We start from the raw sequence: 14515 nt of genomic DNA, 5'->3' as shown, positions 1-14515 counted from the left end.
TTAACTTAAATTTAAATAGCCACATACTGCTAAGGTTACCATATTGGATAATACAAAAGAGAATTTATTAAAAGTGATGAGAAAAGCACTAATTCTAGTAAATTAATGGAGAGAGAAACAGGAATTAACAATTCACAAAGATGACTCATCAATATATCTAACTGATGGGAGGCTGAATTGAGAGAGGTCTCACATTTGAAGAATGTGACAGCAGAGGCAATACAGTACACAATGTGCCAAGCTCTAGATGCAGAGAAGTAGAGAATTTATTTAGGTAGCAAGTAATCTAATCTGCCCAGAGTGTAGAGTGTATGGGAAGATAAAAATTAAATTTAATAAATTGTAAAAATGATTGTGATATAAATAATCTTTGTATTTAAAAGATTATCCGACCTTTGGGAAAGTTAACATTTATCTTTTTTAAGTTGCAGACCCCAGCCTCTTTTGCACAGAGTGTTCAGGAACTAACAATTGCTCTCCAGCGGACTGGAGACCCAGCAAACTTGAACCGACTAAGACCCCATTTGGAGCTGTTAGCAAACATTGACCCTAGTCCAGGTAAACCCATGGGAAATTAATGGACTGTCTTATATGTGCCTTTTGTGCTGCTCAGTGATTCTTTCATTATCTTTTGTTCTTCCTCTAGGGTTTCCTAAAGTAGTTACTCCAGATCTTTTTTACAGTATTTTAAGTTTCCATTTTAAATATTTTCCCTCTTTATCTCAGGTTAGTTCACTTTAATATTTATTTAATACTTTTTACACTGTTGCTCATTTCGTCAGGAAAATAGATCTCTCCGGGCTTCTTTATGTTTCTTCTTTCTCCCATCACAAAATTGTGTTGTATTTTACCATTCTTACCTCTTCCAAATCTCATTTTTCTCATTTTTTTTTCTGTATTATGTATCCTTAGTTGCATTTCCTTGATCCTGTTTTTGCCCTCACCATAATATCTTGTTCCTTCAAGTATCCTCTCTTGTATATGTTTACTTAGGCTTTTTCTGCTCCTTCTTCTTAAGCTGAAAATGTACCCAACCTTCATTTTTCACCTTATACTTACATCTAAGATATTTTAGCTTCTCTGTGTTTATTCCTACTACTGATCTGAAGCTCTCTTAATATTTGCTAGTAGGTTCCCAGTCTCTGATTCCAAAAACTTTGTCTTAGTCTTTAAATCACTCCCATTTGTTTTCAGCATTTGGATAATGTTGTTGAGCACTTTTTTGATATCTTTCTGTGATCTCATAGTTCTCTTCTGACCTGAGTGCTACTTCTGTCATATTTGTACCATGCTTTCCCCTCCTGCCCACTAAAGAGTAGGCAGGTTATGCTCTTGGGATTTTGTTTTCTCTACATGCTCTGATAGTGGTTATTCATTCTTAGCAGCAGGTATTACTTTCATGTAGAATACAGACTCCCAAATATCTGTCACTATTGTCTCTGCATCCATTCCAGATACATCTCCCAATGCTTGCTGAGATTTTCCATCATCTCCTCTGAGTGCTTCAAAGCAAGCTCATCATTACTTGATACTTGCTCTTCCTCTAATGTTTCCTCTTTCTGATAATGACCTCATTCTCTGAGGTATGTAAGTTTAAAACCTTAATATTTTGTCTTGCCTCATCTTTTCCTTTCACTTGTTTTACATACCATTTCATACAATAGGATTTATCTGTTCTTCTTTCACAATGTCCCTATATCCCCTGCTTATGATTACTTCCTTTGAGAGCCTCCTTTTCCCTGAGACTGAATGTCTTACAAGTTCCTCTACTATGAGTTCCTCCAATCCAGTCTACTTACTGCTATAAAAGAAATCACATCCCTGATCTTGCTTCCACACTCATAAATTTTCATTGTTTGTAGAATTGCTCACGGAATAAAGTTTGACACTGATGACTATGGCATTCAGAGCCCTCTTAGTTTTTTATCAGCCTACTTTTATAGGTTTGCTCCTAAAATTGCTTAGTAAACCAGATCAATGTTACTAGAATATATAGTGATTTTTCCCCCCTACTGCTGTGCTTTGATCATCCTGAGCAGTCAAAAGAGAACTTCCACAAGTTCCTAATCCATTTTTGACCCCGTTTCTCATCTACCTACTGCTTCATTTCTTGTTTTGGCACTCTCTTGAACTCAACTCCAGTCAGGCATTTATCTCCACTGCTCTATCCAAGGTTGTAAACTACTTCCATGTAGCTAATTCCAAAGGTCAGCTCTCAGTTCTTACTGTACTTGATTTAGCAGCATTTAACATTTTATTTATTTATTTTTGGAGACACAGTTTCACTCTGTCCCCCAGGCTGGAGTGCGATGGCAAGATCTCGCTTCACTGCAACCTCTGCCTTCCAGGTTCAAGCAATTCTTGTCCCGTGTAGCTAGGATTACAGGCCTGCACCACCACATCCAGCTAATTTGTTATCATTATTTATTTTTATTTTTAGTATCTTTAATAGAAACAGGGCTTCACCGTGTTGGCCAGGCTGTTCTCAAACTCCTGACCTCAGGTGACCCGCCTGCCTCGGCTTCCCAAAGTGCTAGGATTACAGGCATGAGCCACCGTGCCTGGCCATTGTTCTGTACTCTCTCTTCCTTGAAATGCTTTTTTCTTGGCTTCTAAGCTACTAATTCTCTTCTTACTTTATTGAACTCTCCTCAGCATCCTCTGCTTTCTCGTCTCCATATCCTGTACTCTTTGGAGTGTTCTCAGAGTTTAATCCTATACCTGTTTCCTAGATAATCTTATCTATCTCATAGCTTCAAATATAATTTATATAACTCACAAATTTACTGTATTTTTATCAGTTTTGAGGTTCATAATTATTTCAGATCTTAGCATTTCTGAAATTGGAATGCATTTGTGTGAAGACATATTATAATTAACAATCTTTTTTTTCTTTGGTGGCACATAAAGTAATATGCATTACAATTGATAGTCTTTTAGAGTTTGAAATATATATCCAGCCCATGCCTTTTTCCTGAACTTGCATATAAAACTGCTTTCTCGGCCAGGTGCAGTGGCTCACGCCTGTAATCCCAGCACTTTGGGAGGCTGAGGTGGGTGGATCACAAGGTCAAGACATTGAGACCATCCTGGCCAACATGGTGAAACCCTGTCTCTACTAAAAATACAAAAACTAGTTGGACGTGGTGGCGGGCCCCTGTAGTCCCAGCTGCTTGGGAGGCTGAGACAGGAGAATCGCTTGAACCCAGAAGGTGGAGGTTGCTGTGAGCTGAGATCGTGCCACTGCACTCTAGCCTGATGACAGAACAAGACTCCGTAAAAAAAAAAAAAAAAAAAAAAAAAAAAATGCTTTCTCAGCATCCATCATCTTATATCTGATAAGCATTTCAAACTGAATCTATCTAAAAATGAGCTCTTCCCTGCCATCCTGTTTGTGGCAACTCTATCCTTCCAGTTGCTTAGTCCAAAAATCTCAACTCTTCTTTCTCTCATAATGTATATCTGATCCGTTAGCAAATTCTGTAGGCCCTACTTTTAAAATCCATCCAGAATCCATCTACCTTCACTGCTACCATTGCCATCTCTCAGGAGATTATGGAATAGCCTCCTGTTGTCTAACTGATTTTAGCAAAAGAGCCAGAGTGACCCTGTCACCCTCTGCTCATAAATTCTCCTATGGCTTTCTGTCACTCAGAGTAAAAGCCAAAATCTCTCCCATGATCTATAGGGTCTCGTGTGGTCTGGTCTTCCATTACCTCTCTCAAACCTCATTTCCTACCCTTTTTTTCTCTTAATTTCCTCTTCTCTGGTTCTATCTCCATGCAACATGCTGGGCACACTTCTCACATTAAGGACTTTGCACTTATTCTTCCCTCTAACTTGGATATTTTTCCCCTAATATCTCCAGTAGGCACACTTAAGCCCTTCTTTCAGGTCTTTAATCAAATGTAACCTTCTCAAGGAGGACTTTTCTGGCCTCTGTCTAAATTTTTCTTTTTTTCTTTTGAGACAGAGTCTCCCTCTATTGACCAGGCTGGAGTGCAGTGGTGCGATCTCAGCTCACTGCAACTTCCGCCTCCCAGGTTGAAGTGATTCTCCTGCCTCAGCTTCCAGAGTAGCTGGAACTACAGGCATGTGCCACCATGCCCAGCTAATTTTTTTTTGTATTTTTAGTAGAGTGCAGTGGCTCACGCCTGTAATCTTAGCTCTTTGGGAGGCCAAGACGAGCAGATTGCCTCTTGTCTAAAATTTTACACATTGGCCCCACTTTTCTTAGTTCTATTTTTTCAATTCAACATTATCTAAATACTACTGTATATTTTGCTTATTTGTCTTGGTTATTATCTGGCTCTTCTCCTTGAATATAATGAGGATTTTTGTTTTAATCACTATTGCTTACCCAACAACTAGAACAATAACTCAGATTTAGCAAGTGTTCCAAAAACTACTTTTTTGAATACTTGTTCTCTTTACCTTTTTTCCTTTTCAGATTCCATGTGTCCTTCAAAGCCCAGTTCAAATGCCATCCCCTAGAATTCTTTCAGGATGTCTGAGCAGGAAGTTATCTCTGCATCTCTCTTCTAGTTGCATTTTATGTATTTCTTTTAAAGAATATTTTATATTTAGCCTTATAGTTAATTTTTCTTTTATAAATCAAAGTGCTGGCATAGGACAAATACCTACTAAATGAAGAAGACATGTAGCAGAGTTACTTTATATAATAGCTCTTCTATTAAATTTTTTTTTTTTTTCTTGAGACGGAGTTTCGCTCTGTCACCAGGATGGAGTGCAGTGGCGTGATCTCGGCTCACTGCAACCTCCGCCTCCCAGGTTCAAGCAATTCTTTTTTTGTTTGTTTGTTTGTTTGTTTGTTTTTTGAGACGGAGTCTCGCTCTGTCGCCCAGGCTGGAGTGCAGTGGCCCGATCTCAGCTCACTGCAAGCTCCGCCTCCCGGGTTTGCGCCATTCTCCTGCCTCAGCCTCCTGAGTAGCTGGGACTACAGGCGCCCGCCACCTCGCCCGGCTATTTTTTTGTATTTTTTAGTAGAGACGGGGTTTCACTGTGTTAGCCAGGATGGTCTCGATCTCCTGACCTCGTGATCTGCCCGTCTCGGCCTCCCAAAGTGCTGGGATTACAGGCTTGAGCCACCGCGCCCGGCCAGGTTCAAGCAATTCTCCTGCCTCAGCCTCCCAAGTAACTGGGACTATAGGCCCATGCCACCATGCCTGGGTAATTTTTGTATTTTTAGTAGAGACGGGGTTTTTTTTCATGTTGGACAGGATGGTCTCCATCTCTTGATCTCGTGATCCTCCTACCTCGGCCTCCTAAAGTGCTGAGATTACAGGCCTGAGCCACTGTGCCTGGCTTATTAAACTTTTTAAGCTTTTTGTTTACCAAAACTTGATTTATATAAAAGTTCAAAATAAACATGCAAATTGACTGACTACAGGCACTCCTCAGTTTTGTTTAGTCCACACAGTGTTGGTCTGAGCAATGGTCTAAATTTCTTAGATGCCAACATTTTAAAACTGAAAAATTTTTACTTAAAAATCTTAAGTTTCAGGTTTCCCTGGGAAACAGTTAATGTATTTGGCAGTGCCAGCCTTGCATTGTCACATAACAACAATCATCTAAAGCTGAGTTATAACCATACTCTTAGATGAGGGACACGCTCTCCAGTTCAGCAGTCCCTGTCACTCGCTGTTGTCTCCTCAACCCTAAGAGTCTAATGACAGTTACTACTATTGTGTGGCCTATTTACCTCTTTCTTGTTACCTTTCTTGTTCCTGTGGTTATTTCAGTTTGCAACCCCAGCTTTGAAAGAATATGTCCATTCCTTTAAAATGATGGTTAGGTGAATAAGCTATTATCTGAAAAGTTAAGGTGTGAAACTTGATTTCACTGAAATGTTGTCAACTAACTCTTTTATTAATTTGATATTAGGGAAAATATTGAGTAACATTAGAGTTTAAAACATTATTATTGGTTGTATAGATGCTCCTCCTCCTACTTGGGAACAGCTGGAAAATGGGCTGGTTGCTGTGCGTACAGTGGTACATGGGCTGGTTGATTATATCCAGAACCACAGCAAAAAAGGAGCAGATCAGCAGCAGGTAAGGAAGCTGTTTAAAACTTAGAGTTAATCCACTGTGTGGATATGCCTTAAAACTATAGGTAAACCACTGTGGGTATACCTACAGGTGCAAAGCCAAAAAGATGACATGAATATTTTGAGACTCTGACTATAAATTACCTTGGCATGGTTAACAGTTTACTGCATTAGGCTGGTAATTTTATCTGACAATATTGACATTAAATAATCCTTATTGATCTAATATCATGCTGGGGTCAGTCTTCACATTGGATATGGCAGCATTTGATGGAGAAAATAGATTCAGTGCTGAAGTTTATTCCTTTTATATAAAATTATTATTCTCTTTAGTTTGTATGACATTTTGGTTTGACAATAAGTATCACTTTTTAGTGCTAATACTGTATCTTTTCAATACTATTCAAATTTCTATAGATTTTCTTATTAAAATTAAAAATTTTTTTCATTCATAGTGTCTGTTATACCAGTGGGTCAACTTTCCCTCACAGTTTTTAGATGAAATACAACGGTAGAGTATAATAACTTCTTATAGCTAGATTTTTAAATTTTATTCCCAGTAATTTTATTTTGCTCTCAGGATTTATATTAGGTTCATTAGATCTTTTATTTTGCAGTAGTAAGCCTGTGAACTTAAAACTCTTAATTTACCTGGTTCAGGTGATTATTCAGTATTCCTTTTTGCTTAAGAGGCAAGAAATATAAAAAGTATCCTGCTAAGTAAAATAATCTGGATATGATCTTCCTAACCTATCTAACACAGGTCAAAGCTTTTATTTATGAATAGACATAAAAGAAAGGAGAACCTACAATTTTTAACTCTCTGTTTCATTAGACATCTTGAAGAAAATAACAAACGTAATGAGATTAACCTTTAAAGTCTGCCATATGGTGATAAAATACACTAAATTTTGTCCAGTTCAGTGTTGTGTCTCATATTTCATTAACTTTCAAATCCATCCTCTTGCCTTATCCTTGAGTTGTAGATAATATGTGTCATTTGTACTTCTGGAGATATTTTAAGTCCTTGGTATATTGTTCTGCGTGTCAAGAAGAATTAGTTACAGAATATTCTTTGATTTTAGGGCCTTTTGTAGTTTTTGTGGTGTGTTGTAAGGAAGCATACATATAGCTATATTGAACATTGTACAAAACAAATATTAGAAGATAATTTATATATTTGAAAGTCTTAAACTACAGTGGTTTGTTTTTTCATTATAAAATGTGGAAATGGGCTGGGCACAGTAGCTCACGCCTGTAATCCCAAGCACTTTGGGAGGCCGAGGCAGGCAGATCACCTGAGGTCAGGAGTTCGAGACCAGCCTGGCCAACATGGTGAAACCCTGTCTCTACTGAAAATACAAAAATTAGCCAGGTGCGGTGGTGGACACCTGTAATCCCAGCTACTCGGGAGACTGAAGCAGGAGAATCGCTTGAGCTGGCAAGGTGGAAGTTGCAATGAGCCAAGATTGCGCCACTGCACTCCAGCCTGGGCAACAGAGTAAGACTCCATCTCAAAAAAAAAAGTGGAAATGAGATCATAGTGCCCCCATGAGATTTTTCTTTTTCCATATAAAACAAGTGTAAGAATGCCCATGAAATTTATTCAAGAATTTATATGATGCTACTTGTTTGAGAATTAATATCAACATATCAGAAAAATTAGGACTACCTTCTTCTTGCTTTATTTATATTTGGACTTTGAAACTTCAGACGGAATGACTTTCCAGCACTTTTGCTCTTGGTAGTCTAAATAAAGATGTGAATTACTTATCTAGATTATCAAAATCCTAAAATGACAACACAAAATTTGTATTTTTTTGTGGGGGATTATTACACATCTAATATTTTGATTTTGGTTTTAGCCTCCACAGCATAGCAAATACAAAACATACATGTGTCGAGATATGAAGCAGAGAGGAGGATGCCCTCGTGGGGCCAGCTGTACGTTTGCACACTCACAGGAGGAACTGGAAAAGTAAGTGTGGAAATCAGGAGACTTTGGAATAAGGTATAAGTGGAATAATTTGCTGACATACAGAAATACAGAAAGAGTAATTGCTTTATCTTAAATAAATAGGACATTTTTAGAATGCAACATAGCTTGAACATTCCTATTCTGAAAATCTAAAATGCTTCAATATCCAAAAATGCTTGAAAGCCAACTTGACACCACAAGTTGAAAATTCCACACCTGACCTTGTGACGGATGGCAGTCAAAACTTCATGCACAAAATTATTTAAAATAATGTATAAAATTACTTTCAGACCATGTGTAAAAGATGTGTATGAAACATAAATGAATTTTGTGTTATATATTTGGGTCTTATCCCCAAGACATCTCCTTTATGTATATGCAAATATTCCAAAATCCGAGACAAATCCAGTGTTTGAAACACTTCTGGTCCCAAGCATTTCGGATAAGAGATACTCAACCTGTACATAATTTTTTAAAATGAAAAGCAGTTTCTTCAGCTTTTATTGCATCATGCCTATAGATAGGAAACTATTTTATGATTAGCTAAATCTAAAAGTGGGTCGTTTTCACGACCAAAAAAATTTAAATTCTAATAATTTTAATCAATTTTAACTTAACTAATTGCATATTGTATTTCCAATGGAAAAATTTGCCCTTGGCTCAGTTTAACAAGTTCTTTTAAACTTCAAGGACAAGATAATTTCAGGAATGTTAAATTTTTCAGCTCATTGAAGAAAGAAAGGAGAAGCCTCTTAATTTATTTTATTTTTATTTTATTTTATTTTATTTTATTTTTAAAAAATAGAGACAGGGTCTCCCTATGTTGCCTAGGCTGGTCTCAAACTTCTGGTCTTAAGGGATTCTCCTGCCTTGGCCTCCCAAAGTGCTAGGATTACAGGCAGGAGCCAACACACCCATTGCCTCTTAATTTGTTTATAAATCCAATGTAACACTTTTATTAAATTTGACAAAGATAACACAAAGAAAACTGTAAATCTATCACACGTATTAATATTAAAAATCTCAAAAATTTAAATGTAATTAAATAATACATTACAATAGATGCCATGTCTATGGGCATAATACCCTGAATCCACCTGAGCTCATCTGATCTTAGAAGCTAAGCATGGTCAGGCCCAGTTAGTACGTGGATAGGAGACTGCCTGGGAATATTGGGTGCTGTAGGTGTTTTTTTTTTTAATATAAATAATATAATTTTTTTTAAAGAAAAGAAAATAGATGCCATGACTCTGCAAAATTAGTACAACATAATTATCACAACTTAGAAAATAACATGATCATATGCAAAAAATGCCAAAGGCTTTTGAATAAAATTGAATGTCAGTTAAAAATCAAAATTCCAGCCAGGCGCCAGTGGCTCATGCCTGTAACCCCAGCACTTTGGGAGGCCGAGGCGGGTGGATCACAAGGTCAAGAGATTGAGACCATTCTGGCCAACATTGAGAAACCCCGTCTCTACTAAAAATACAAAAATTAGCTGAGTGAGTGTGGTGGCACACGCCTGTAGACCCAGCTACTCGGGAGGCTGAGGCAGGAGAATCTCTTGAACCCAGGAGGCGGAGGTTGCAGTGAACTGAGATTGCGCCATTGCACTCCAGCCTGAATGGCAGTGTGAGACTCTGTCTCCAAAAAAAAAAAAAAATCAAAATTTCTTAATACAACAGAAATATCATACTTTCTCAGCATGGTAATAAATCATGTTGTAAATCAGAAGCCAACATAATAGTATGATGCTTAATTAGTAAAATATTCAATTCACTCTCATTAAAGTCAAGGATAAGGCAAAATTTTCTGCTAGTAATTAGTAGTAAAATTTTCTACTAGTATTATTTAACATTGTGGAAGTAGTAGCTAATGTATGTAAGAAGGAATGAAATAGCCATAAAATTATTGGGAAAAAAAGTTAAAATTCAGGATCTCTTCTTCTTTAGCAACAACAAAAAAAGATAAATACCAAATAATAGATTTGTAAAGAATAATCAGGGTGTATATAAATTGAACCAATAAATTACCTAGGAACATAAAAGAAATACTGAGTAAACATACTGTGTTCTTGGATAAGGTTTGACGCTATAAAAGTTTTATTTTTCCATAGACAGTAAATTCCAAGAAATCCGAATTTAAATCTCACCATGATGATGTTAAGATCCTATCAAAAATTCACTTGTAAAGAATAAATATGTACAAATAGCCAGGAAAATTCTGAAAAAGAAGTTTTTGACAGGAACTAGACTAATAACTATTAACCTATATTATGGACTTCAGTGAATGAAAGACTGTAGTCTTTTGCATAGGAATAGATTAATGAAACGCAATAGAGAATCTAGGAGGAGTCTGAGATGCATGTAGGAGCTTAGCATATGTGCTAAAGGTGGCATTTCACATCAGTGACCAAAAGAATGATGGAAAATAACTGTTACCTATTTGAAAAATAGAGCTGAATTCTTACCACAATCTTTATACTAGAATGAACTCTAGATATGTAAGAGATTTAAATATTTAGGAAGAAAGAAACCACAGAGTAGTAAGAGGGTTTTTGTTTGTTTATTTTTAGTTGTTAAGGAAAGAAGGAAAATATTTTTTTAAGAACTACAACCCAGCATCCATAAAGGAAAAGATTGATAAATTTGGTTACATAAAAATTATAAAACTAAGATATGGTACAAATACAGTTTTTTATAAAGAGCTTGGTGAGGAAATGACATACAGAGGGCTGATATCCTAACATAAAACGAGCTCTTACAAATCTGTAAGAAGGAGAGGAGCCAATAGATTTATGGATCATAAACATAGTTTACAGAAGAAATACTAATGACCAATTATCCTGTGAAACTATGTTCAATCTCACTAGTTGTTAAAGAAATGCAAATTAAAGCAACTTAGTATATTTGGACTACCAAGTTAACAAAGACCAGTACTACCCAGTATTTGAGGTTTTGAAAGACGTTTTCCTTCATGATCAGTAGGACTTAAAATAGTTTTAGAGAGCAGTATGATATAAAAATTTCTAATTTGCATGCTCTTTGACCTCATTCTGCCTTTGCTTATTTGGTTATTTACACAAGGTGTAAGTACATGTTCATAATTATCTGTTACCTTTTTTATTGTTTGTTTATTTTATTTTTTTTTTTTTTTTGAGACTGGGTCTCACTGTCTTCCAGGCTGGAGTGTAGTGATGTGATCATGGCCCACTGCAGCCTCGACTTCCAGGCTCCAGTGATCCTCTCACCTCAGCCTCCCGAGAAACTGGGACCACAGGTGCACGCCACCATGCCCAGCTAATTTTTGTATTTTTGGTAGAGACAGAGTTTTCCCATGTTTCCCAGGCTGTTCCTGAACTCCTGAGCTCAAGTGATCCACCCACGTCAGCCTCCCAAAGTGCTGGGATTACAGGTGTGAGCCACTTCGCCCAGCCGAGGTTTTATTTTTGAAAATGAAAATGCATTAGCGGTTGTAAATGGGCTTGCTTTCATTGTTGAGGAACAAGGATCCTGGAGTCTGATGGCTTATATTTTTTCCTTTGGTTAGATTTCAGAATTGATGTGCTTGTTGTACCACAGCATCTGTTTAAACTTAGGCAATTATTCTGTTTTGGTTCCGTTAACCTACTTTTAAAATAACTTTAATTTTGTATTGGCAGGCATAACATCAGCATCTCTGCAGCAGTTCTAATAAAAGTCACTATCCTTAATTGCTTAAATTTTTTTTTTGAAACAGGATCTCACTGTGTTGCCCAGACTAGAGTGCAGTGGTGCAATCTTGGCTCACTGCAACCTCCGCCTCATAGGCTCAAATGATCCTCCTGCCTCAGCCTCCTGAGTAGCTGGAACCACAGGCATGCACCACCATACCCGGTTAAGTTTTTATATTTTTGGTAAAGACAGGGTTTCACCATGTTGCTCAGGCTGATCTCAAACTCCTGAGCTCAAGTGATTCGCCCGCTTCAGCCTCTCAGAGTGCTGGGATTACTGGTGTGAGCCACAGTGCCTGGCTGCTTAAATTTTTTAACAGAGTAAATGATAAATGTTTCACAGTGCATACTGGCTTTGTTTTTATTTATTCCTAGTTTTTAACATTGGCTCATTTATCCCAAGGCATTTGAGGGACAGCTGAAGTAAAATATTTCAGAAACTATCTTCTAAAGATTTTTCTACTAGCTTCTCCAATAAGTTTTAGAAATACAAATGTCCACAGAAATATATTATAGCAAAAATATTAATAGCATATTTTATAATATGACAAATGTAACTCTTTTTTTTTTTTTTTTTTGAGACGGAATCTCACTGTTTCGCCAGTGAATCTCACTGTTTCAGTGGTATGATCTCGGCTCACTGCAACCTCTGCCTCCCAGGTTCAAGCGATTCTCCTGCCTTAGCCTCCCGAGTGGTTGGGACCACAGGCACACGCCACCACACCTAGCTAATTTTTGTATTTTTAACAGAGACAGGGCTTCACCATGTTGGCCAGGCTGATCTCTATCTTTTGACATCGTGATCCACCCGCCTCGGCCTCCCAAAGTGCTGGGATTACAGGCGTGAGCCACAGCACCCGGCCTGTGTTACACATTTTTATGAGGAATTTTATACTTAATCTATATTTCTTTGCTGCTTGGGATTTTATGGAAAATATACACACTGATAGAGTTAATGTTTTCAAGAGAGAATATTTCTAGAAAATAATGTTAAATACATTTTAGTTCTTGGTTTTGCTTTTATATTTGCTTTTTGATATGTGCCTATGCTTTTTATATAGATTTCGTAAAATGAACAAGCGCCTGGTTCCGAGAAGACCCTTGAGTGCCTCTTTGGGTCAACTTAATGAGGTGGGCCTGCCTTCAGCAGCTATCCTTCCAGATGAAGGTGCAGTGGATCTCCCTAGCAGAAAACCTCCTGCTCTGCCAAATGGAATTGTATCAACAGGGAATACAGTAACACAGCTTATTCCACGAGGGACAGACCCCAGCTATGATTCTAGTCTGAAACCAGGAAAAATAGATCATCTGAGCAGTAGTGCTCCTGGATCCCCTCCTGACCTGTACGTCATTTTTCCTAATTCTTTCTCAAAATTTCTTCTTCATAAAGTCAAAGGAAGAAAGAACAATTAATGTTTGGGATTTAAAACAAAAAACAAAAAAAACCCTGATTTTTATTTATTTATTTATTTTGGCCTTTATTTTGTTGTTTTTTTATTCCCCATGCTAGTGTTTTTTAAGAAACTATTAGCATAGCCAGGCATGGTGGCTTATGCCTATAATCCCAGCACTTTGGGAGGCTGAGGTGGACAGATCACTTGAGGCCAGGAGTTCGAAACCAGCCTGGCCAACATGGTGAAACCCATTTCTGCTAAAAATACAAAACTTAGCCAGGCATGGTGGCACATGCCTGTAACCCAGCTACTTGGGAGGCTGAGGCATGAGAATCGCTTGAACCCAGGAGGCGGAGGTTGCAGTGAGCCAAGATCATACCACTGCACTACAGCCTGGGCAACAGAGCGAGACTCTGTCTCAAAAAAAAAAAAAAAAGAAAAAGAAAAGAAACAATTAACATGGGGAAATAAGATTAAAAATTGCACCTTTTTGTAGAAGGGATGACTATTAGAATAAGTGAGTTTCCCAAATTGTAACAATCTTTTTTACTTGTAACAATTTATACACATGAGTATTTTAAAGATCTTAAACAAATTCCATAATATTATTCCCTTAGGCTAGAATCTGTTCCTAAGAGTATTTCTGCCTTACCTGTGAATCCACATCCTATACCTCCAAGGGGGCCAACAGATCTGCCTCCAATGCCTGTCACCAAACCACTTCAGATGGTACCTCGAGGTTCTCAGTTATATCCAGCACAACAGACAGATGTTTATTATCAGGATCCGCGAGGAGCGGCTCCACCATTTGAACCAGCACCTTATCAGCAGGGTAATGATTTTTTATTTATATTGCTCACTTTTCTTAGGAGTTACCAGAACTGCTCAGGTCAGAGTGATCATTTTACACAGTAGCCTCTTTAAGATAGTAAATATATAAATGCATTTTTTAATACTTTGGAAAAATTGGATTTTATGATCAACTAAATACTATCAAATAAATGAAACAAAGTAATAAAAATCTAACCGCCTTATCTACTAAAAGCAGTTGCATAATACATGTGTTCATATATAATATTTATGGAAATAAGTCACACAAGTAGGCATTGGAAATTTGCTGAGTAAGGCAGTATATATTCTGACCAAAATTTTCTTCAAGCATGACAAAAGAATTAATATTATAGTGTGTGTAAATTAAACACCCACAGTACATTTTTCTTCCTTTTAATTATTATTATTCTGGGGCCTGTAATATATATGAAAAAATGCAGCATACATACCTTTTGAGAGTTTACAGAATAGAATAAATAATGGTAAAGAATAGAAAACTATTTATATGCATGAGTAGTAGATACGTGTGT

At 37.2% G+C, this 14515-nt stretch overlaps 1 protein-coding gene and 1 pseudogene across 5 annotated transcripts in view; both read left to right on the top strand.

The window, feature by feature from the left end:
- Window positions 1-14515, top strand: part of LOC105484449 (ring finger and CCCH-type domains 1) — a 91078-nt gene that overhangs the window by 44749 nt on the left and 31814 nt on the right. For all 5 annotated transcript variants that reach the window (XM_011746058.3, XM_024793655.2, XM_011746056.3 and 2 more), the window contains 5 exons: window positions 426-558; window positions 5956-6074; window positions 7936-8048; window positions 12822-13103; window positions 13772-13986. In XM_011746058.3, the coding sequence (XP_011744360.1) occupies window positions 426-558; window positions 5956-6074; window positions 7936-8048; window positions 12822-13103; window positions 13772-13986 (862 nt within the window). The remainder of the gene's footprint in view (window positions 1-425; window positions 559-5955; window positions 6075-7935; window positions 8049-12821; window positions 13104-13771; window positions 13987-14515) is intronic.
- LOC112427237 (5S ribosomal RNA) lies at window positions 9118-9236 on the top strand (annotated as a pseudogene).

This window comes from Macaca nemestrina, chromosome 1 (assembly GCF_043159975.1).
Source record: "Macaca nemestrina isolate mMacNem1 chromosome 1, mMacNem.hap1, whole genome shotgun sequence".
Classification (NCBI taxonomy): domain Eukaryota; kingdom Metazoa; phylum Chordata; class Mammalia; order Primates; family Cercopithecidae; genus Macaca; species Macaca nemestrina.
The sequence above is the reverse complement of the archived record's forward strand: the minus strand, read 5'-3'. Positions and strand labels throughout refer to the sequence as shown.